Source organism: Phoenix dactylifera, chromosome 6 (genome assembly GCF_051530095.1).
Source record: "Phoenix dactylifera cultivar Ajwa chromosome 6, Ajwa_hap1_PhDact_Kaust_v1.1, whole genome shotgun sequence".
Taxonomy (NCBI): Eukaryota; Viridiplantae; Streptophyta; class Magnoliopsida; order Arecales; family Arecaceae; genus Phoenix; species Phoenix dactylifera.
This window is the reverse complement of record NC_143195.1, coordinates 32,601,461-32,625,304: the sequence shown is the minus strand read 5'-3', so window position 1 is coordinate 32,625,304 and position 23,844 is coordinate 32,601,461. Positions and strand designations below refer to the sequence as shown.

At 39.1% G+C, this 23,844-nt stretch overlaps 2 protein-coding genes across 15 annotated transcripts in view; one reads left to right on the top strand and one right to left on the bottom strand.

Moving 5' to 3' along the window:
* Positions 1-11,678, top strand: part of LOC103722054 (protein SHOU4-like) — a 20,761-nt gene extending 9,083 nt beyond the window's left edge. The window contains exons 2-5 of one of the 7 annotated variants that reach the window (XM_008812480.6): positions 2,958-3,113; positions 8,630-8,841; positions 8,943-9,158; positions 11,542-11,678. In XM_008812480.6, the coding sequence (XP_008810702.3) occupies positions 2,958-3,113; positions 8,630-8,841; positions 8,943-9,141 (567 nt within the window). In that variant the 3' untranslated portion in view covers positions 9,142-9,158; positions 11,542-11,678. Of the gene's footprint in view, positions 1-2,957; positions 3,114-8,629; positions 8,842-8,942; positions 11,018-11,541 lie in introns of those variants that run through there. The other 6 variants (XM_039126597.3, XM_008812477.6, XM_008812478.5 and 3 more) reach the window with 6 other exon arrangements.
* On the bottom strand, positions 11,440-23,844 carry LOC103722055 (heat shock 70 kDa protein, mitochondrial). 8 transcript variants are annotated; one of them, XM_088723739.1, is made up of 7 exons: positions 23,630-23,841; positions 22,349-22,428; positions 22,162-22,240; positions 21,509-22,075; positions 20,788-21,408; positions 19,312-19,942; positions 11,440-11,854 (listed from the first exon to the last, which is right to left on the bottom strand). In XM_088723739.1, exons 1-6 carry the CDS (start codon positions 23,681-23,683, stop codon positions 19,322-19,324), a joined length of 2,022 nt encoding a protein of 673 aa, XP_088579865.1. In that variant the 5' UTR covers positions 23,684-23,841; the 3' UTR covers positions 11,440-11,854; positions 19,312-19,321. The 8 variants fall into 8 exon arrangements, with proteins under 8 accessions (XP_088579865.1, XP_088579866.1, XP_008810706.3 ...); XM_088723740.1 differs by lacking the exon at positions 11,440-11,854 and adding an exon at positions 13,247-13,450; XM_008812484.5 differs by lacking the exon at positions 11,440-11,854 and adding an exon at positions 13,483-14,453 and having other exon boundaries at positions 23,630-23,844.

The window sequence follows — 23,844 nt, the reverse complement described above, 5'->3', positions numbered from 1 at the left end:
GCCGTGCCTGGCACGGCCCGTTTGCGCCCGTTGCGGGCCGTGCCAGGCACGGCCCGTCTCGTGCCGTGCCCGGCCCGGCCCGTCAATAGACGGGCCTGGGGCCGGGCCGGGCTGCCGTTCCGTGCTGAACGGGCCGTGCCCGGCACGGCCCGCTTCATAAGCGGGCCGGGCCAGGCACGACCCATTTAGACCTCGGGCCCGGTGGGCCTGGGCCGGGCCGGCCCGACACGGCCCGTTGCCCAACTCTACTAGAGATGGGCATTGGGCCGGGCCGCCCATGGCTCGGCACGAAGCGGGCCGTGCCAGGCACGGCCCGCTTGCTATAGTAACGGGCTGTGCCTAGCACGGCCCATACAAGGGGGCCGGGTTGGGTTACGAATTTCTGGCCCGCGGGCCGAGCCCGGCACGGCCCATAAGGGCCTGGGCTGGTACAATTCGTGGGCCAAGCACGGCACGGCCCGCGAGCCGGCCCGGCCCGGCCCATTAGGGCCTGAACCGGGCCTGGGCCGGGCCAGGCACGGCCCGTCCCCCTTAAAATAAATGAAAATAAATTTTTTTTAATAAATTAATAATTTTTAAAAAATTTGCCAGGCACGGCCCGTCTCGTGCCTTACGGGCCGTGCCAGGCACGGCCCATTTCGCAGCCCGTGATGGGCCGTGCCAGGCACGACCCATCTCGTGCCAGGGCCCGGTACGGCCCGCCACCCCACGGGCCTAGGGCTGGGCCGGGCTTAGCTTTTAGGCTAAGCGGGCCGTGCCCGGCACGGCCCGTTTACGAAGCGGGCCGTGCCCGGCACGGCCCGTTTATTCTGTGGCCCGGTGGGCCTGGGCCGGGCCCGGCACGGCCCGATGCCCATCTCTAGGCACAACCACTAGCTTCCAGCATTTCAAGAGAAGCAAGAGGAGGAGGAAAAGTATCAGCCTGTTGGAACTTCTTTTCCTTATCAGCTGTACATCCCACCAAACAGTTGGCCACTTGGTTCCCTTCTCTAGATATACGAGAAGCAAATTAGTAATCCAGCTCATCAACCTTAGACCAAATGTCACAAAGTAAGGGGTGATAAAGTTTCTTCCTATTCCATCTATGCGTAATCCAAGTTATCCCTGTATAGGAATTCAGAAATTGCTTGAAAATGGCAAAACATCCCTATCTAAAGAGTAGAACCCTTTGAACCTGAGCTTGAATTTGCCTGTACTCGCCCATCATTGAACTAGAAGGAGATTTTACCCTTATGGAAAGGAATGAGAAAAGAATCTTATCATTATTTGATTTTGCTGTAGGCCAGGATCTGATGGCATCTTTGATTGATTTTGATTTCAGGTTCTCTCCTTAGATATTTGATTTCCAACATGGAATAATGTCAGCATTGTGTCAAAAAATTGGGTTATCAAATCTTCAGAATTTATTTCATCTGCAATAGCCAGCTAAACATTGACTTAGGTCTGGAGTAGTTACTGAGTCCCTTTGCTTTTTGGGTTGCCCTTTGATGTACTGCCAAATTATGGATCAGCTAGGTCCATACATGTACACCAGGATCTTTGTTTCTGGCCAAATTTCCGTGGCATCTTCTCTACAATTTGCTGTGACAGTATCAAATAATAAAGACCTTCAGTTAGCAGGTATAACCTGGTGTTGTTTCTGCTAGGAATTGAGAAACATGCCCATCTAAATTGGAGAGCAGTGAAATAGGAACTTCTAACACAAGGTCAATCATGAAAATGTGATCTGGTAATTGCCTCTGCCTACTTAATTTGTCACAATAGTTCTGCAACTATAAAATGAGAGTATCAATGTGGTATGGAAAATTGTTTTTGCGAGGTCCTGGAAGTAAAGCACAATATTCATGATGTTACTTGCACTTTATGGAAAACAATTTGTAGGTTGTATGCTGTTTTAGAAAACAATTTGAAGGTTGAATTTCCTGCAGCTGTGTATTACATATGGAGGGGCAAACAATCTCGCCATTTTTTGAACGAAATAAGTAGTTTGATGCAGAACGTAAACAAAATTATTGAGTGCGAAAGGAAAGCTGAAAGACTCATATGTTGTTATTGACTAATCCGACAAGGAAGCATGTCCTTTTTAATTGAGACCTTCTTTGAAAAAGTTAAGCCTATGAATCTTAACATCGGCATGTGGTAACATCTCCATTTGGCATACTAAATTTAATTCTTGTCTGGCATTAAAAGTGACCATGCAACCCTTGGATATAGGTCGATGGTTTTGAGGAAGGTCTTACAATAACTCATGCTAAAGGGTGAAGAGAGAGGCCACCGAGGTATCATCGGCATGTACAAGGGGTTCACATAGCTCAGCATGTCGACAAGGGTATTTGGACACCTTGAGGGTTTGGAATTTTACCAACTTACCCAACAAAAGAATGAATATATGCTGTAAACCATGTGAATAAACAACAGTCCCTTAGATATAATATTTTTCTGGGAGGAAAGTTGTATAACAGAAGTTTCGGTCAAGATCATGAGATAGCTTCATGTTAAATAATACTAAAAGAATGTACTATGAAAATTCCCCATGCTATGTAGTATTGAAGACACCTTTTTTTTTAGATGTTGCATGACATGCTCTGGCATTGCTGTCAACTTATGTCATTACCACTTTAGTCAAATTTTGTATGTTGGTGATGATTCCACATTTAATTTTCGATGGATCGGACATTATGATGCAACTGTAGAATGTGCATGTTTTCTGAGTTTATCTTTCTATGACTCAATTGAAATCTTCAGAAAACCCCAACAACTTGTGGTACTGTTTATTTTAATTTTTCTTAAAATCTTCAAAATATTTTGTGTTTTCTTATTGGGTTTTTTACGTTGGTTTTCTTCCTATTTTTTTGTTGTTTTAACATAAGATATTCTTTTCTCATGATTTTTGTTCTAGTTTGGAAAGTCACAGTTGCCTTTCTTTTTTTTTTTCCTCTAAAAAAAACTATTGTCAGTTTGCTTCGTGTGGGGATCTTTCTCTTGAATCTTCATATGAGAAGGTTGGAAGATGTGCATATACATCAACACTTCTGTATGAATATTGTGGATTTGGATCAAAGCCAGCAAATGCTAACAGTAAACTCTTCCAGTGGAATTTAGCATATGTGGAGGTACAATATGCACTCTTCATTTTGATGGAGTTTAATATTACTTATCACCATGCTCTTCTATCTATTCCTTTAGAGTTAACAGTTAATAACAATGGTTGTAGAACATGTCTGTGGCATAACAGATCTCATATGTTCATATTGCTTATGTGTGTCTATGCTGATTTTATCAGTAGATTTTAGCTGGTTGCATCTTTTCCTTCTATTGAGAGACATAAGAGAATACTATTGTGATTTATAAATAGCCAAGGCCAGTAAAACAGGAAAATGCTCAACATAAGCCGCAGCTTGGTAGAGCCCATAAAGTAGCCTTGCCCAAAGTAAATTAAAGATGCAGGACTATTACATAAAGCAGATATCCAAAGACTACAGAACTAAGCAAAGAGGCAAACAAAGGCTAATGAAATAGAAGAACAAACCAACTATCCCCAAAGGACAAACTCCAAAATAAGGGACCTGGTGTTGCATATCTCTGGATTTTCTGGCCACTTGTATTCCAGCTCTGCACTTCTTCGCAAATGTTATACTAGCTTGAATACTTCTAAATTACTAATTGTTTTTTCATAATCATTTCTGATGTGAATTTTTGAGGAGTTTGTTTATCCATTCCTCACAAAACAGAAATCTCTAGAGGTCTGCTTTGATCTTTCTGCTTGAGAGTTTATAGATTTGATTATGCGATGAAGTTCACAATTTCAATCTTTACGCCCTTTTAAGTTAGTTAGGGTTTGATGGCATTTTACTGAAACTAATTTGCTATTAAGGTGATGGATGAACTGGATGATACATTTCTCTAAAATGTTATATTTTAGATAAAATATTCAAACAGTGCATGCAATAGAACTAATAATTCTCGATTATCAACTTTCATCTCCATCAGATCTCTTAGAAATTCCCATTGTTTTCAAAAAGCCTTATTCATACTTAGGAAGATGGAAGCAGCGAGTCCCGGGCATAATATGGGGCAAAAGAGAGTTGCCCATGGGACACACCAAATTGCCCATTAAATGCGAAAAGAGTTATTTATTTTTTGAGGATGGGGGTGGGGGTTGAGTTGTTCAAAGAAAGATAACACATTAACTAAGGTTTTAATGTGGAAGTTCAAGGCCTTGGATGCAAGACTGTGAGAACGATAAGTTTCTATAACACAAAATATCGTTTACCTTTAAGAAGCTAAACTTGCAAGTGTTGATAGCTGATAGAAAATTTAAAGATCCAAGGAAAAAAAAATAACTATGCATCCATAAGAAGGGAAGCAAGTATATGGTGTTTAATTTCCAGCTTGGAATGAAGATTACTTCCTTGGTTATATTTCTAGAAGCTTATATATGTAAGTTGTATAGTCTTCTACATATTGATGAATAATAGTGTTCTCCAGTAATGTGACACATGATATGTATTAGTCATTGCTTGGTTGATACCCCATATTTTTGAGCACTTGAAGGGATCTAGGCGATGGTCTTTATCCAAACATTATGTGAAGATTGCTAACATCACTACCATTTTTTTTTAAAAAAAAACCTGAAAACTGAAACCCTATTTTTTTTTAAATTTTTAAAAAATATGAACATATTTCATACAGTCAATTGTTGTTAAAAACATAAGTGGTGATGGTGGTAGCGATAATAGTAATGGCAGCAATGTTAGCGATGGAGATGGGGACAAGAGTGGTAGTGGCAGTGGGCAAGGCAAGGTCCGCCGAATCGGTACCGGGATCTGTACCGGTTAGCGGATGGGTCGATATAGTACCGGTTCAGTACCATATTTTTTGGAGTTTTTCAAATTTAATTAATTGATAATTAATCTTTTTCAACTTTTTAATAATTTTAAGTCTAATTTGATATTTTTTTGATTTTTTTTTATGTTTGCTTGATTTTTTTTATATTTCTATGATCCTAGTTTAACCTAAATGATACATCTTGTTGTTTTAAAATAATGCAAAACATAAAATGATTAGTGAGATATTGCATGCTATAAAAAGCAACATGAAATACCTTTAAATCAAGTAGTGAGGTAAAAAATATAAAATAATACAATCAATTACATATATTTAAAGTACAACATACACACTGGTATCTAAAATCTCGTCGAATGACGATGCCTCTCGTAGATATCGGATCACTAGCATAGTTAGGAGGCACATCAGGCTATCCTTTTAACCAAGCGGCATTGTAGTCTTATATGTTCATCTCATAAAAAATGCGCTCTGGGTTACGAGAACTTTTGGATCTCTCGCTGAAGCACTAGCTGTGAGAGGTGTCCTCTGGCTGATAAAATGGCTGAAAAAATGATTGTGAAGGGTCCATCCGAATAAGCCGGTAGCAAAATCCAACTCATAAAATTTTCCGAACTACGTAGGATAGTAGCCACCAAAAAATGCCTCAGACACACCATATCCGTATTTGTATGGGTTATAGGCTGCCTATGGCTGCGAATAATAGGATCCAGTATACGATTCGGAACTTGATACGTCTGTAGATCTTACTCCACGTGCAAGATCATCTGCAGCTGCATTATGCCATCCTAAATGACCCTGAGGAGCCTGTCTTCTATATGCAATAGTGTCCTCGCGCGCTCCACCAGATCGTGCACCGTGGTCTCTATTTTGTGTAACATGCATAAACTGAGACTCATCAATGAATCAAAGACTATCCTGTAGTTGTCTCATAAATGGTGATCTCATATCCTTCACTCTCTTTCTAGCCAACAAATCTATGACCACTAGAACTGTTGCTCCTGATCTCTGAATCTGAGTGAATCAAAGACCATCCTTCGGCCTTTCCAACACCTTTTAACAAAAGAAGGAAAGGGGAAGCGGCCTAAGTTCTGAACCGGGTCAACTAGTCTATTTTGGCCGGTTCAGTCCGATTCCGGCCTTTTCCGGCCGGTTTCGGTCCGTTCGAAACTTGTACCAGTCGGTTCGGAACCCGTTCAGGCCGGTTTGGGGGCGGAACCAAATTTAGTAGCCGAACGACTCAGTTCCCCATCGGGTTGGCTCGGTACAAGCCACACCGGGTGGTTCGGTCTAATTCAGCCAATCTTGGGGCAAGGTGTTAAAAAAATAGTGGATGTGTATCAGTTGAGGGGTTTCATAGTGGATAGAGGGCTATGTTCCCAAAATAAGCTGCTAAAATACGTCAGTTTTTTTTCTTACTCAATATCAAAATTAATATTTTACATCAATGTCCTGTAAAAAATAATAACAAATATCTAGGCAAAGCTATAAAACATCATCCATCAAAGTCATATCAACATTTCATATATTGTAAGGTTCTACAATCCAATGTCAGATATCATCATCCATCAAATATAATAACATCACTCATAAGATGAAAAAGTCTACAATCACATAACATTGACCATAAAATAAACATTTCCACGATAACATAGCATCAACCATAGAAGGAAGATATTCACAATTTTATAACATAATTCACCGAACAGACCATCATCATCAATAGATAATTGACTCTAGAATCTAGATAGAAAAGTCAAATGACAAGTTGATGATTGACTACCATAATGATTAAGCATCACCTGCAACTTCTAGGAGGTCTGCTCCTTGAGGATCAACATTAGAGGTGTCCGAGTCATCCAATTATAAATTGGTCTAGCCTGCTAGGGAATAATTTGCCTGTTTTTGTCTCGGTTTTCATGCTTAATTTTGAAAACTTATGAAAAAGGGCCTAAGAATGAAATGTTATAGGGATTATGTTCTTGTGTGGCATAGAGAGTGGTCCGGTAAGTGCTACAAAAACATTTTGTAAAAAAGCATAGAGAAATCATGATAAAGATCAAGGTTTAAGTTTAGGTCGAAATCAATCCATTTTGGTAAAGATTGAACCAAAATTGACCTCCAGTTTCAAGTTTTTATCTGTTTCAGCATTTTCGGTAAATTTTGATCGAAACTAGTTGATTTCACCCTTAGATCGGTGATTTTGGCAAGTTTTGACAAAATTAGCCGAAACTAGCTATAAATGTTTGTTTTTTTAAGTATTGTATTGGTGGTACAATCATATTCAGATCAAATATTTATTTACTTCAGTACATAATCCTTTATGAGCCAAAATCTCTGAAAAGATCCTTATTGAAACACATTATATAGACTAATGGAAACGCGCGGGGCAGGGAACCATGCGCGGGCGGGCGCGGGGCGCTCTGCCCTGAGGGATCTCTGGCACCACAGCGCGCGCTGTGATTAAAAAAAAAATCGGTACCGGTGCAACCGGCCGGTTCGCACCGGTACAGGCCGGTACGAGATAGGTACACAGTCGGTACGCATGCGTACCGGTTAGAACCCATGCGTATTGGTTGGTACCGGCCCGAAAACAGCTAGAACTGGTTTTCACGTTGTCCGGAAACCAATTTCCATGCTGTTCGGGTACCGATTTTAGGCCGGACCGGTCCGGTTCGGCAGACCATGCAAAGAACCTATATAACACAAAATACTACAAAATGTTGTTTAATTAGTTTCTTGCCTTCTTTTTTCTTCATCTATTTTTATAAAGTTTTATATTTTTCTGTGAAACTTGCAGAAAAACTTCCAAAACAGCTAAAATTGAGACTCGCAAACCCAGCCAAAACTGAAAACTGGAATTTCAAACATTGCTGGAGGTTAAAGTGAAAATTAGAGGTGTAAAGTGAGATTTGCAATATTCTAACATTTGGAGGTTATTGTGATGAACTACGAGGAGAATGGATAAGTCATCTCTTCAAGAATGAATGTCTTGTTTTTTATAAACTTAAGCAATCTATTAGAGGCAAAAGACATACTTTGAATACCCTGTAGGAGAACAAGACAGAATTTATGATTGGCTATATGTCATTTAATGAACTTGAAGATGTTTTTAACTTCAAACAGGAAAGAAGAAACAACTTAGTTGGAGAAAATTCAACAATCTTTATAGTATCTTAACTATGCTTTAGCAATTCCTTGTCTTTCATGCATCTCTTATGCGCTAGTGCAGGGTCGTATACATGGTATACAAACAGTGTGGCAGTGATACATGCTACCTTGGACCTTGGACTTTTGTTCAGTCATTTCTCAATTGGCATGTTTTTATTCTTGGTATAGACTTCAAAATTTTAAGCACATTCTTTACTTATTTCTAAAGTTGAAGAACATAGTTCATACTTCATATAATTGATTAAGTGTTAAAGAGTGGACCTAGGAAGATATTAATTTTCGGGCACTGTAACTTACAGAATAGACTGGATCTACATGCATATAATGTGTAGTAAAAGAGGCTGATCACATGATTCATTAGAGATGGTCCCCGTAGTTGATGACTTGATAGCACTTTTTGTGTCCCCCTTTTTCCTCAATTGCAGGAAACACTGGATAGACAATGGTAAGTGATTCTAGAGCTCATTTTTTTCCGTTAATGTACTCTGATAGTGTTTGATGTTGCTACTTGCAGCATTTGCATCTTTATTGATAGCAATAGCATCATTGCAATTTCTCAATTTTGACTATTTTGTGTTCTGCATGTTGTTCTACATCTCTGGGCCTCTGGCAGAGGTTTGCCACAGACTTTTACATAACAGATATGAAGTCTGGTACCAGAGCTTTGGTGAAAGCTGGTTATAATTCAAAAGTGATTCCCCTGATTGATGAAAACATGCTTGTCAACACCACAAGTAAAAATGGAGAACTATCGTCAATCTTGAAGAAATGGCTAGAAAGAAGACGCCTGTCTTCTGGAGCTTGTTTGTTATGTCTCAAGGAAGGGTATTAAGAATTTAAGATCATTTTAGTGGAAGACTTTTACGATGTTTGTTGTCGTAGAAATTTTCTTTGTAGTTCTTACTTTTTATTTGAACAACTGACAGGTACATCAAGGAGGGAAACTCTTTGACTGTGATGGGAATGTTGAGTAGAAAGAATGGTGTCCTCATGATAGTTCCACCACCTGAACCTTTCTCTACAGGTTGCCTTTTGCAAAAATTTCTTCTTGCTGTTGATGTTGATGGCCTAGTTTTAAAGTCATCTGGCAAGAATAGTTCCATGACTAACCTAAGCCTTTCATGAGCCATGCTGAGTATCTGGTAAGATGTTGCTTTTACAATATCACTTTCAGTTTCAATAGCTTTGTTTCCAAATACTTTATATTTATATTCCGAACTGCAGATTTATTAGGTGAAATTTGGGCCATCTTTTTTTTCTCTTTTTAATTTCCTTTTGACCCTATCCTCAAATTCTTCATGGATATCCAAGAGTAGGGGCGGCAATCAGGTCGGGTTGTGCAAGATATGGATCGAGTCGGATACAAGACAGATAAAAAATTTGTCAACCCAAACTCGACCCTATTTATTAAATAAGTCAAACATCCAAACTTGAATCTGATTATTTCATTAAATAGGTAACCTAATCTATCAATAATTGGGTTGAATCAAGTTAAACAGGTTAAATAGCTAAGCATTGCCACCTGCATCCAATAGTTTCAGCAGTAGACCAATTTGTTGCCTTTATCACTTTTTACTTCTTGTGTAATGCAATTATTGCCGATGTTTGAGGTATGGTCCATTAGTGTATCTGTTTGCAGAAAAGATATAGTATCCATTGTCAGAACTACAGAAGGGTTGGACATTGTGTTGGGAATTGTGGAAGGAAAATTTACAGAACAAAGGTGCAGAAGTTACTTAATCCCATTATGATGTGTTGAGCACAACTTGCATGCGGATTCAGGGATGTAATTAGAATTTAAAGCAGACCATTTCCCAGACATATTATTTTTGGTAGCTTGTTTTGTATATGGATAGGGGAGAGGTAAAATTATCATATATAATCAAGACATGATGGATGATAAAGCAGATCATTTTCCGAACATCTTACTTTTTGGTAGCTTGTCTCATATATAAGGGAAACATGATATAGTGCCCCTTTATGACCACTTGATGCAGAGGTTATGAGTCTCTAAATTACGTGATTTTGGTTTGCAAGTAGTTTAGAGGTACGGATCATCCTTGTCAGATCCCCTTCTTCTGATTTCACCTAATCGGATATGACTTTGAATTCGGTCGGCCCGACCATGTGCACATGCGCGCGTGCACATGAATGTGTGTGTGTGGCATGTGCACGCGTGTGTATGTGTATGTGGGTCCGCATGCACACATTCATATTTGGAAGATTTGGTCTCAAATACGAATTTATGTTGAAGCAAGTTGGACAGGAATGTTGGAATCCCGTTTACTGCTGGTCCTGGAGAAGAACTTGAGCATCCTAGAAGCCAATATATAATGAAAGGATATGGATGACCAGTGAGGTGAAGTTTTCAACTTTAGATTGAAACACTCAACAAAAGTGGGGCAGCAAAAATACAATTGGACTGAATTAGTGAGAAAAAAAATGATATGAAAAATTTCAATTATATAGAGTTGGATACAGCTTGACGGTAAATTTCAGCAAACTTTGATCAAATCCTGGCTGTCCCGCTAAGTTGTGCCCAAAAAGATGGTGTAGTGTTTTCTGTGGAAATATCTTAAGGATGATCGAGTTGTCAATCAGGCTGACTAAAAAGAGAGACTCTTTGTTGATATAACATTGTTTTTCTTTTTAAATTGATGCATCTATCATGCCAAATATTTGTAAATGTACTGCATGAAGTATGGCATTGTTAAACTACACGATCTGTGGGCTTATATACTTGGATTGAAAAGAAAAGGTTGCTGCAGCGTACAAGTAGTGGATCAGAATGTCTTAAATGAAATTATAACGATCAGGACAAGCGTGTAAAGAATTCTGAACAAGCTGCAATGGACTTCTCTTTTTTAACATTGTTTTCTTGCAATCTGTAGGACCAGGTTCAACTGACAAATTCTAATTAAAGGCACTAACAGGTAAATGGTGCTGGCTGGGCAAGACGTGGTGTGTTGGTGGGAATATGGCCTGGCGGCATTGGACTTATTCAAGCAGGTGGAACGCATCTTGGATATTTTTGTAGATCTCATTCGAGACTTCCTCTAATTTCTCATTTTAGTTAATGACTTTTAGGTTTCCATAATTGAAGCAATATCTCCCGGTAGAGCTCCATCCCTTGAGGGAGGTTGAGTTATACTTGCTTCTTACAAGCATCGTTGTAGGGATTTAGAGGTAAGCTCAGCAATTATGTAAACTTACAAAAGCTTATCTGTGGTAAAAGGAAGCTAATATCATTACACAGATTTAGAGTAGTCTCTATTTGCAGAAGGCATTGCTCCAGATTACTGTGTTATTGTCCTTTTCTTGATGAATATAGTTAATGTTGTTATTGGAATATAAAGTGAGCTAATGTTGTTTGGAAATGTTTTGGACGTAAAATAAAGTGAGGAAGGGTTTTGAATACAGGTTTAATGGTCTAAAAAAGAAAAGAAACTAATGTCAATTATTTACATGACAGTAGGTCCTCCTGCTTAAATGTGTGGTATAAAAATATATACTATTACAATGCAGAAGTCCTTTGAGCTGCCCCCTTCACGAGTCTCGTGTCATGAAGAAAACCAAAAGAAAATGATCGGAGTGGGAAGGACTCCCATCATTGTTTAAAGAAGATAAAGAGATCGCAACCTGGTGCCCATGGTAGAAGGCAAAGAAAAGATGAATCCTTCTTCCCGTTTTCCATGCCGGGCCAACGCTAGAGAGACGTTCTCCACCCCAGGAGTTGCAGAGGGGGCGCGTAAGAGAGAACATTTGATAATTATACCCGTTGGGACGTGGACGGATCAATCGGAAATTACGGATAAAAAAAGAGAGCATGTTGAATTTGCTGCATGTTATGAAACCTTATTTTAGTCTACGTGCAAAATTTACTTTGTTTTATCGCTAAGAACCGAATTTTAATAGCATAAAAGAAAGAGAAATTGAAGAACCAAACATTAATTTCATCATAGAAAAATGAACTACATTAATTGATGGACTCTTGATCTTAATGGTAAGACACTGCCTCTTGTGTACACATATATTGCTAGTATTGCAAGAGATACAAAGCAGGAAGAAAAATGTAGGTAGACGTATCTTGTGTAAGAAATGTAATGTGTTTGTCGTACAATGACATTTCCCAGTTTCCAGGGCTTCCACACTTGATAAAAGTTGGGCATTTTGCGCACAAGGGGAACCAACCAAGATTTGCATAGATTGTAATTAATACGTAATAATAGTCATTTTCGGCAAATCTTATTCAAAGCCTCGGACAAAATTAGGTCTAACCCAAAATCACCACAAATGAAAAAAAGGAAGTGCCCGAATACTGTGATAAAAGGTTTTCCGTGATTGGCACAGTTTCTCGCCTTGCTGCAGAGAGCCCTCTTCCTTTTATGGCACATTAGTAGCGGAAAAACACCAAAGATATAGCAATCAAAGCTCTCTTACCGGATATTAAATAAGAAGTATGAACAATGTATCACTGAATGAAACTACAAAAAGGTATTTTATTGTACCAAGCTAGCTCCCTCTTCCCTTACCGCCTAGCTAGCTAGAAATCTTGGTATAATTTACTGGGTAGCCTATGCCAAGCTTTAAGTGCACTTGTAAGATTGCTAGCTCTTCATCCAAGATACATGCCCAATTGGGAAAATTGGTAGATGCCCATAAAATTGAACCAGTAACATGTTTATTTACAGTATTAATCCACTACAATATTTTAATTGATTTCCCTCAATGGAGAGGAAGAATAAGCAATATAAGCTAAAATGCAATTAGAAATAAAGAGAAACGACGCGATGCAGTAATAAAGGGAAAAGGAGAGACATCACCACCGGCCGCGTCCGGCTACCTCGTGTTAACATCTTTACCGGCATCGACCATCCATTTAACATTAAATCTTGATCCATTAATTATATTATTTACGTGGTCGAGATCAAGATTGGCCGATATCTCGTTTTATCTCACCCAATATCATAAATAAGAAAACTTGAGATCCTGGTCGATAGCCTTATATCGGTAAGGAAGATTTTCTTTCCCATCATCAAAATTTTTATTCCAACTCTCCAGAAAAACTCAAGATCCTTGTATTTTGGGAATGGACGGATCATATACAGCCACATTAAATTCGGCTCCCACCTAAACCTCAGATATTTGGGGCCTTATTCACGAAGACTAATCTTGGATTCTGGATATGAAAGTCATGCAACAAGCCAGCCACACATCATCAAGAAAGACGTGAATAACTTTATCCAGTTAATGGGCTAAAAATATAGATAACCAGGTCAAAGTGTTTTAATAAGAGGAGAGGGCAACGAGAAGCGAACCCAATAGGGTGGAGGAGGATAACTCTGCTAAATCAAGGACCAACCGGTTTGCAGGTCCTGCGCCCTCCTCTCTTCATAAGGAGTGGCCTCCTCGGCACCCGGCCTACGGCCAAGCTCTGCAGAAAGCAAAATCTTGTAGAGAAGCATCAAAGACAAAGCCAAGGATACACCTTCAAATATTAAAGCAAGCACAACAGTAATATGTTCAAACATGTCAAATGTCCATGCCAGGCACAGATCCAAATTCCGGAAAGATGAGAAGGCGAAAGAGAACCTAATGGAAGTAATAACTAACGATCTCAAGATGTGCCAATTTCTGAGAAAAACCAGTGGGAAGAAAGACCTCACAACTCTGCATTGTCTTTGGGCTCCATGAAGGAAAGCCGCCATACCTCTCTCAGCAAAGCCATACTTCAATATTCTTTTAGCAGAAACAACTTCATAGCTTCCTATGCATCTCTGCATCTTCCCTATTCAAATATTTGTTCCCGCATTTGTACCTTGTGATAAGGCCTTCCCAACATTGCTACTCTCAAACTAGGAATTTTTGATTCCTCAGATTTTCACATCCCGATCTATCAAATTTGATGGATTAATGATCGGTCTATCTTCTGACTTCCAGCAGGCTAAAGAAATTGCAATCTTACAACATGACATTAGAAAATATTGCACGGAAACAAGCAAAATTTGATCGCACCAGAAAACCACACACACTTGAGTGAAGCTCAAATAATTAGAACAGGTATCATCTTTTTCTGACTTCGAGCACGTCATGCTCCCCTACTCGTGATATCAAGCAAGAACTTTGCAAGCATCATTCTTTATTCAACAGCAATACTGGATTAGAGATGTGATAATTCACTGCTGAAATAGAAGGGTAAAAGAAGAGTAACGGTATAAGCAATAGAACATAATTTGTTCAGCATCGATATGCCGAAAAACAAAAACCTAGCTAATTGGCAGGGTTTTTTCAACAAAAATGCTAAACGGTAGAAGGAAAATTTCTGTTTCCAGCAGTTTAATAAACTGCTGCTCGTAGACAACAAAATGGTATAGAAACTCCATTTCTATGTCCTAGCTCTCATGGATGCTGCATCGCATGAGCACATTACGCCAACTCTGCGAGGCAGGAAAACAATAATCTCCTGAGACTGAACTCAACGAGCATAAATGTAATCACACAAACATATAGTAGTTTGTTTTAACCTGGAAAGAAATGAGATGTTGTGTTGCAAGTAGATAAATGTCACACAGAATCGCACAAGTGAATCAGCATCAGAACAAGATAAAAAATAAAAACAAATACTGAAACAAACCAATCTGTTGCCTTTCGTCTGAAAATATTACTAATATGATTCAGTTGATCAAATAGGACTGGTAAAACAGGTCCTAGTTGAACTATGCTGCCGCTTGCATCTATCTAATCGTTCATGCCTCATTAGTAGTGACCAGAAACCAATTCTAATGGAGAAGCCGGTTGGAGAAATAAGCAAACTCAGAGCCAAGCAATTCCAAGGTATGGGTTTGCTATCCATCACTAGAAAAATGATCATATTGAAGGAATAAGCAAACTCAGGGCCTAGCAATACCAAGGAATGGGTTTGCTATCCATCACTCCAAAAATGATCAACAAGCCACCATCAAGCCCAGGGTGCTATATACACAAGAAAACTTTGATCAGAATGGTTATCCTCCTATCTCGCCAAGACAAAATAGATCCTTCAAAAATTTGTCATTATGGGTTAAAGCTAAACACCGGATAATGCTGGGACATATAAAAATTTAACCTATACATGATATACTCTTTTTTCATATATTAAAATAATTCACACGTAACAAAAATGTCAGATAATGTGGAAGTCAGTTGTATCATGCACTTCATAGATCTAGTGATTCCTTATTGCCTCATCATCACAACAACATTGGTAATTTGACCTCTAGGTGCAGTCACACCCTCTTCCATAAGTATCTAAAGGGAGACTATAAACAGCATTTATAGATTCTTTCTCACACCGACGTGCGCACCTAATTATGAGTCGCATGTGTTGCACATTTGCCTACACAGCAACTGTTCACGCACTAATCAACTTACTGATGACAGACATGCCCATTTATCTTGCCATTTCACCTCAGCCATCCATGCATCAGAGTAGTACCATCAGCCTGTACGGTGCACATGCATATTTATCCCACAGCTAAACCAAAATTGTTCATGCGCCTGATTTGATTAGTCATGCACAGGAATAGTTTCCTACTCAAAACCTAAATTGTACTTTCACTGCATGGAACTACTCTTGTCAGTTATTCTATTTCTAATTCCAGCAACCATAGGGTTCCATGCCCCCTGATTATCCCCGGTTGACTGATATCCTAGATATCCTAAGGTTGGGATCAAACCTGAAGCCTTCATCAATTTGGTACATGTAGGTAAAAACGTCTCTCTCTTATATCCCATGGCTTGTCATTAATAACATAATCTGAGGACTTCAAGAAAGGAAGAAGGTTTTCCTTGCATCTTGGGCCTCGATTCCAAACTTGTACTGAAAGGGAGATTGCATGTTCACCAACATAATAAAACAATGTGAAGATGATGAATGGAAGTCAAAGGGAGAAGAAGTGCACATAAACCAATAACTAAGCTTCCAATGATTCCATATTATGATTTTCATATCCCAAACCCATGCTCTCCACATAAATCTTACATGGTCAAAGAACTTATACTTAATTTTATATGAAACACACAATCAAAATGACCATAACTAATTCTAAACATCCTTGCAGACAAGTACTCAACTTCAAAGGCACAACACCCATGATTCAGACCCGGACGATCAAATTCAGCTACCATCTCAAGAGCCAAATTTCGACTTCACCTGAGAACTTCTGTATGTCCTGAAAAGCTCACTTTCAAGTTTGGTGCATGACTGCAATTTATACAAAATAAATTTATCTTAAACTGAATTTTGATTGTGTGAGGGCTTGACAAAATACTTCGGACATACGCCTCAAATGCTTGACTTGCATCTTGACTTGTCTCCAGATCGCTCCAGCACTCTGAACTAAATTGAATGATAAGATAGAAAAGAAGGTTATAAGACTCAAACTACAATCATATTACTAACAGTCACAGTAAAATTTGTAATTTCATTGCATGAAACTGGTCAAAACTTAATCTCTATCCAATCCAAGCACCATAATTCTGGTATGTGTTGGTGCAAACCCCCTAAATTGTCTCAGACGGACTGCTATGACAGAAATGCTAGCACATGAAGGATAGGAAGGAAACCTGAAGTCTTCATCAATTTGTTTCATGTAGCTATAAAAAATTCTCTTATATCGCATCTTGTCATTAAGTAAACATAATCGGAGGACTTCTAGATAGGACAAAGGCTTCCCTTGCATCTGTTTGAACCTCCATGTGCGTATGCAGAAATGCAGTTTCAGCACGCACGTGTTTTAACATTTATTTTCTGATCAAGTGCTTCAATCAAATTAGGAACAATTTCCATCAAGCACCCGCTGTAGATATTCCTCAATTTCCCTTCAATAAAACAAAGTATTGCGCAGAATAAGAGTTATCAGTCAGCAGAGAGAATAGCATCAACAAATCCTTGAATCACCTTGCTTCTGTCCCTTTTGCCTTGATCCGATAATTCATAGAACAAGAAATGATCAGTCAGCAGAGCAAAATCTTGACAATTCTTTAAATCGCCTTGCTTTGGTTAAATCTCAACAGTCATTTAATGATTTTATTGGAAATTTTGTTATAATTGCAAGTATCTTCTACGATTTCTTGAGCAATATTGAGTAATTAGTCAATCATAAACCTATTCACCACAATCAGTGCTGTTTTCCACATGCACTTCTTTTCTTGCAATCATATCCAAGGCTGTATAAGGTCAAGAAATTGCAGTTATGGATGTCACCTTAGCATAAAATTTTAGAGACTCTTAAAATGTTGCAAGTGGATAAAGAATAAAGCAACAAAGATTAAGAACAATAAGAGATATCGAAGAATAACCAGTTGCAAGAAAATGTCCAAATCCCTCTCAAGCTTTGTCCAGCTATTCTCTAAGTCTTACTTTTGATCCATCCAGAAGCTACCCTAAGACTTTTCTATATGCATAGCATGGCTATCGAGAAGTCAACTTCTTTGCTCAACCAGGATTAGCCTGAACCCTTTCGTGGAAACTGAAGTGTGTGGAATCACCACCACATTATTTGTAGATTCTTCAATAATTCTTCACCGCCTCAAATCCAACCAATGGCCACTGTATGAAAATGCATGGTAAATAAAAGTTCTAGTCAATTAAATTGGTCACATTGTCCCACAAAACATTAAAGGGCATTTGCTACAAGATGGACGCCTTCCCTATTCCACTGTAAAATCAAAACTCTCCCAACTTGGACGCCTTCCCTAGTGAAGCTCCAATTCATATGTTTTCATTTTTTATTCCCAAAATATCCTTTACATGTTACCTCAGGAAATCTTGGAATCATAACTTGGCTGTGTGGGCCCATGTTTGCAACTTCTCCATTCAGCGTTCCCTCAGTCCCCACATTGGGAAATCTTGGCATGACTTCACCAACAGCCATGCAGGTACCCAACATTCCCAACTCTCTTTTCGGGTTGCATGATACCCATGTACATATATAAGTTGAGGTCAAATGTTGAAGTCTTTCGTCTAACATATATTAGTTATTCAGATGGAAAAATCATGTGACGCATGCGCCACACTCTAGCCATGTTACTGATAAAATGCACTCGCTTAGTTACGGCTGGCATCACAATTTTATAATACAACTCATTCACACCAGCGCATTTTGACATTGGTGCATTTTGTGCTCACCTGATAAGGTTTTAACAATTATTAACTAAAATTCAGCTAATTCTTGTTTGTCTAATTCATTTGTACAACATCATACAAGTTCATTTCAGTGTTCTAGAGCAATAGTCTGGTAAGGAAAACTTCACTAGTAGTTGAGCGATATGAAGGCTGATGATGAAATCTAACAATGATATGATGCCATCACATGGATGATATATAGAGCTTTACACTTGGAAGCTGCAACTAAAGCTTGCCTCATTAGCCTAGAATAAGATGGCTGACCATGTAGAATAACTATAAGAATATAAGATACTATGGTTTTTCTTTGCAAAAATTGAGCTTTCATATATTTAACAGCAATATTAAATTTGAAGCTAAAAGTAAAGCTTCCCTCACTAGCCTAGAATAAGATGGTTAACCATGTAGAACAACTATAAGATGACTACAACTTTCCTTTGCAAAAAAGAGCTTTCATACATTTGACAGCAATATTAAGCTTCCTTCACGAGCCTAGCTGAGAAGCTGGCCATGTAGAATAACTGTGAGAAGCTTCCGCTTTTTTGTTGCAGAAAAGAACTTTCATAATTTGACAGCAATACTAAATGCAACATGTATATATCAAAGAAATTTTGTTTCAAAAAGTACAAAAAAAAAAAAACAAGAGATCATGGGAAAGCGTTAAACTAATCCAAATGAAAAATTGCTACAGTTGAACTCCAAATAAAAGAATTGCTAGTGGTTGATCATGTTATGGTGCCATTTGAAAATCTGCATAAGCATGCAACATGACTACAGCATGTCTTACATCAATGAATGAACTCCTTTTACTATTAAATGAGAATAACAAACAACTAAAAACATTCACATAGTTAACCAATGCACTATAGGATGTAATGAAACAAACACCAATTAGATAAAGTCAGACATCCCTATTTCATAATTCCTAAATTTGATATTATTTTAGGTGGGAATTGACTTGAGTGATCAATAATCAAGTGTTACTGGCACTGACCAGAATTAATCATCCACCTCTACAGTAAGAAGAAACAAAACTAATTTTGGACCATACCCGAATCAAGCATAAGATAATAACTACAGTATTAATGTTTGCCTCAAAAATTAGTTTTTAAGTGTAAGGATAGTATCACCTTTCATGCTTCACTTTTTCACCTCCTCATAATCTGCCTCTGGAGCCTGATCACCACCCTGAGATCCACTTGAACCTGACCCACTGGAGCCTCCAGCCATGTGCTGCCCAATCTTCGAAACTGCCTTATTTGCAGCATCAAGTTTTGCTTTTATGTTGTCAATATTATCTCCTGCCATTTCTTTGCGCAAGTCTGCCACTGCAGACTCTATCTCCAAAGCAACCTCGGCTGGGATCTTATCCCTATACTCGCCCAAGCTTTTCTCAATGCTATAAATTGTAGTGTCAGCAGTATTCCTGATATCAATCAAAGCTTTCCTCTCCTGGTCTTTCTGTGCATGAAGTTCAGCTTCCTTGACCATTTTCTGAATCTCCTCCTCAGAAAGCCCACCAGAAGACCGAATAGTAATCTGCTGCTCCTTTCCAGTTGCCTTGTCTTTAGCAGAGACTGTCACAATTCCATTGGCATCAATATCAAATGTGACCTCAATCTGAGGCATGCCTCTGGGAGCTGGTGGGATGCCCACAAGTTCAAACTCGCCCAGGAGCTTGTTGTCTGTAGCCATTTCACGCTCTCCTTGAAGCACACGAATACCCACTTGCGTCTGGTTGTCCGCAGCAGTGGAAAACACCTGAAAATAGACATTGATAGATGAATAAAAAGCAAGCCAAGGTATGTGGTATTTATACCTACCAACATGAGTCAGTAGAAATCAATATTGATTGACAGAAAGGAAATGATATACTAATAGAGTATATATCCTCACATCTAAGGAATCGACAATAATTACTCACATGCCATGCACCATATTAGAGCTGATCACAGGCCTTCTGGCCCGCCCAGCCCGGCCCGAAATTTTTCGGGCTTGGGCATTAAAAAAAGGCTCATGGGTCGGGCCTGGGCAAGAAAAGCGGCCCGACCAAAAAATCGGGCCGGGCCTGGGAACTTTTAAAAATAGCCTGTTGGGTCGGGCCTGTCGGGTCGGGCCTAGGACAAGATGGTCCAGATTTATAGTCGGATCGGGCCTGGACAAAAACCCGACAGTCGGGCCGGGCCTGGGCAAAGCCATCGGGCCTAATTTCTTCTGTAGAGCCCGACCCGAGCCCGGCCCGGCCCGAGTTTTGATCAGCTCTACACCATATCAAGAGTATATTACATTTTTCTTTTATAAAAAAACAAAACTACATGAAGCACACCCAGAATGTGGACTTGGCAAGGCTACCCAAGCAATGCAGTAAACATAGTTTTTCATACCCCATTAAAAAAAATAAAATCACACTTTAATAATCACATAAAGGCAAAAACCGTGTAAATATTCAAGAAATCATGCATGAATCGGCAGACTTGGCTGTCATTCACCTGATTGGTGCCAATTAGCATCATAGAACAGCAACGGTTAACTTTTCAAACAAGATCTTCGAGGTGGCATATTTAAGGACTACTATTTTTCAAAGAACCATAATTCATTAAACTCACCTGACTTTTCTTTGTAGGAATGGTTGTGTTCCTGTTGATCAATCTGGTAAAGATACCACCAAGAGTCTCAATTCCAAGTGACAAGGGAGTGACATCTAAAAGAAGAAGCTCCTTAACATCTCCACGGAGGATGCCACCCTGAATCGCAGCACCCATCGCAACAGCTTCATCTGGATTTACTCCCTTGCTTGGGTTCTTCCCGAAAATTTCAGCAACTATTTCTTGAACTTTAGGAACCCTGGTCATCCCACCTACTAGAAGAACCTCATCAACTTCCTTCGTAGATATGCCAGCATCCTTCAAACAGTTCTTGCATGGTGCTCTAGTCCTCTCAATCAAGTGATTCACCAGTGATTCAAACTTTGATCTTGTCAGCGTAATATTCATATGCTTTGCTCCTGATGCATCAGCTGTTATAAATGGAAGGTTGATGTCGGTCTGGGATGTCGATGAAAGCTCGATCTTGGCCTTCTCAGCTGCCTCTCGAAGCCTCTGTAGAGCCAGCCTGTCCTTTGAGAGATCTATTGCCTCGGTTCTTTTAAATTCACTCACTAAGAAATCTAACAAAGCATTGTCAAAGTCCTCTCCGCCCAAGAAAGTGTCACCATTTGTTGCTTTAACCTTAAATACAGAAACAAAGATCAGGTTAGATTGCAATTAAAGGCACTAAGAGAGCTTCTATTTTTGCAACGACTAAGAAACAAATAAGAAGTGGGCACACCTCAAATACACCATTTGATATTTCTAAGATTGAGATATCAAATGTTCCACCTCCAAGATCAAAAACTGCTATCAGGCCCTCTTTGTTATTCATTCCATAAGATAATGCTGCAGCAGTGGGTTCATTAATGATTCTCTGTACATCAAGGCCAGAAATTCTTCCCGCATCTTTTGTAGCTTGTCGCTGAGCATCATTGAAATATGCAGGAACTGTAATCACTGCCTTAGAAACAGATTTCCCAAGGTAAGATTCAGCAGTTTCCCTCATCTTATTTAAAACAAATGCACCAATCTGGCTGGGAGAATACTGCTGTCCATTTGCTTCAACCCATGCATCCCCATTGGGAGCTCGGACTATCTTGTAAGGAACCATCTTCATCTCCTTCTGCGTCTGAGGATCATCAAAGCGGCGTCCTATCAGTCGCTTGGTCCCAAAAAGCGTGTTTGTTGGGTTGGTCACTGCTTGACGTTTTGCTGGAGTTCCAACAAGTAGCTCCCCCTTCTGATTAAAAGCAACCACAGAAGGTGTGGTCCTTGATCCTTCAGAATTCTCTATTACCTTAGGATTCTGCATATAATATAGTATGTAAGAAAATGAGCTAAGTAATACAAGCTTAACCACTATTGTGTCTTTCAAAATAATGTAAGTGTAACCTTTCCCTCCATAACAGCCACGCATGAATTTGTAGTTCCTAAATCAATTCCAATTACATCATTTCCAGCTGGTTTTGAACTGTATTCACAACAGGAAAACCAAGACAAAAGAAATTAGACACAGTCAAAACCACAGGTGATAACATCTACAGTCATAAAGTAGTGTTTCCGGAATCTCAGATATTACCTAAATGGCCTGGCCAAACTTGCCCACTTATAACCTGAATGGGAATGGGAACCAACCCATGTTTTTGCATGGCCAGACAGCTGCATAGGACACCACTAGTAATAAGGTATCAAATCCATCATGAATAAGGTGAAAAATAACTACCAAATGCGACAAAATAGGGAAATGCATATAAAAACATGAGTCTTTCACTTTAAGCAAGTAATGCAAACATCAGTAACAATACCGTCATATAGAAAATTCAGTTTGAATAATCAATTTTGATATCTAAATTAGACCTAACAAGATAAAAAAAAATACACAGGTCCAACAAGCACATAGCCAGCCAATGACAACATTAAATTTTTTTTCTTTTACTCTGATCTTTTGTGGTGATTAGCAACATTTTGCAAATGGAACATCTTTATAAAGAACACATCTCATGGTTTGTATCGAACAGCCCAACTATCCATAGAGTAAAAATAATGACAATTATAATAATAGAAGGCCACATAAAATAACACCCTTGACATGCCCGTGGGAGTATATCGCCTCCATTTCCAATCCCTCCATTAGCACACGTCAGAAGATCAAAACAAGTTTAGAATCCCACTGATAAATAAGGTAACCTATGATAATCCATCTTCAAAGAGAAGTGTAGAGCCAATACACGAATTGTGTCCGCCCTTAAATCATTGAAAACTTTCGTAGGAATAAAAATAAATGATACCCAAGTTTATTATATGGAAGGAGCCTTGTGACACAAAAGACAAAGAATATAGCTTTGAAAGATGTGATGAGCGCTACAGCTTTCTCCTTGACGAAGAAACCACGACATTTAAATAGCAAAAGGAATGATAGGATCAAATAAATAAAAATAAATGGGCATAAAAATCAACCCCAATCACTCTATTTAACATGAATCAGACATTCTTCAAAAATTTTCTTTTTAAAAAAAAAAACTACGCTTCACATAAAATTTTAAATGATATAGGTCCCAAAGTCCAAGGGTTTTCAAAGTAACAGTATGGTTACCTCGACACTTGCTAGTTAGCCACAAAAATAAAAAACCGCTGAGTTAAAATAGAAGAACAAAGGGAAAATTAGAGGGTTTTTTCCAAGAACATGCGCGATGTCCAAGAATTGAATCAGAAACCCCAGACAACATGACAATTCCATCAAGTTCATTAGATCACTCCAGAGCCTAATTCCAAATTCAAACCCTTGATTTGGAAAAGAAAATAGTCACAAAAAAAGCATAAAACTTTTAAAAGAAAGAGAGAAAAGAATCGAGAAGCTTACGGATCTGGAGAGATCTCGCCGGCGGAGGACTCGTAGAACCACCGCGGTGGCCATTTCTTTGCCTCGCTGCGGGTAGAACAATCGATCAGGGTTTTACGGGTTTTAGGGTTTTTGGAAAGCAAAACCCCAGGATAAGGTAGGGCCTTTTTAACACGTTGCCCGCAATGCTCTCTAGACGACTGTGGAATCCTCCCGAGAGTCCGATATTTCCGACT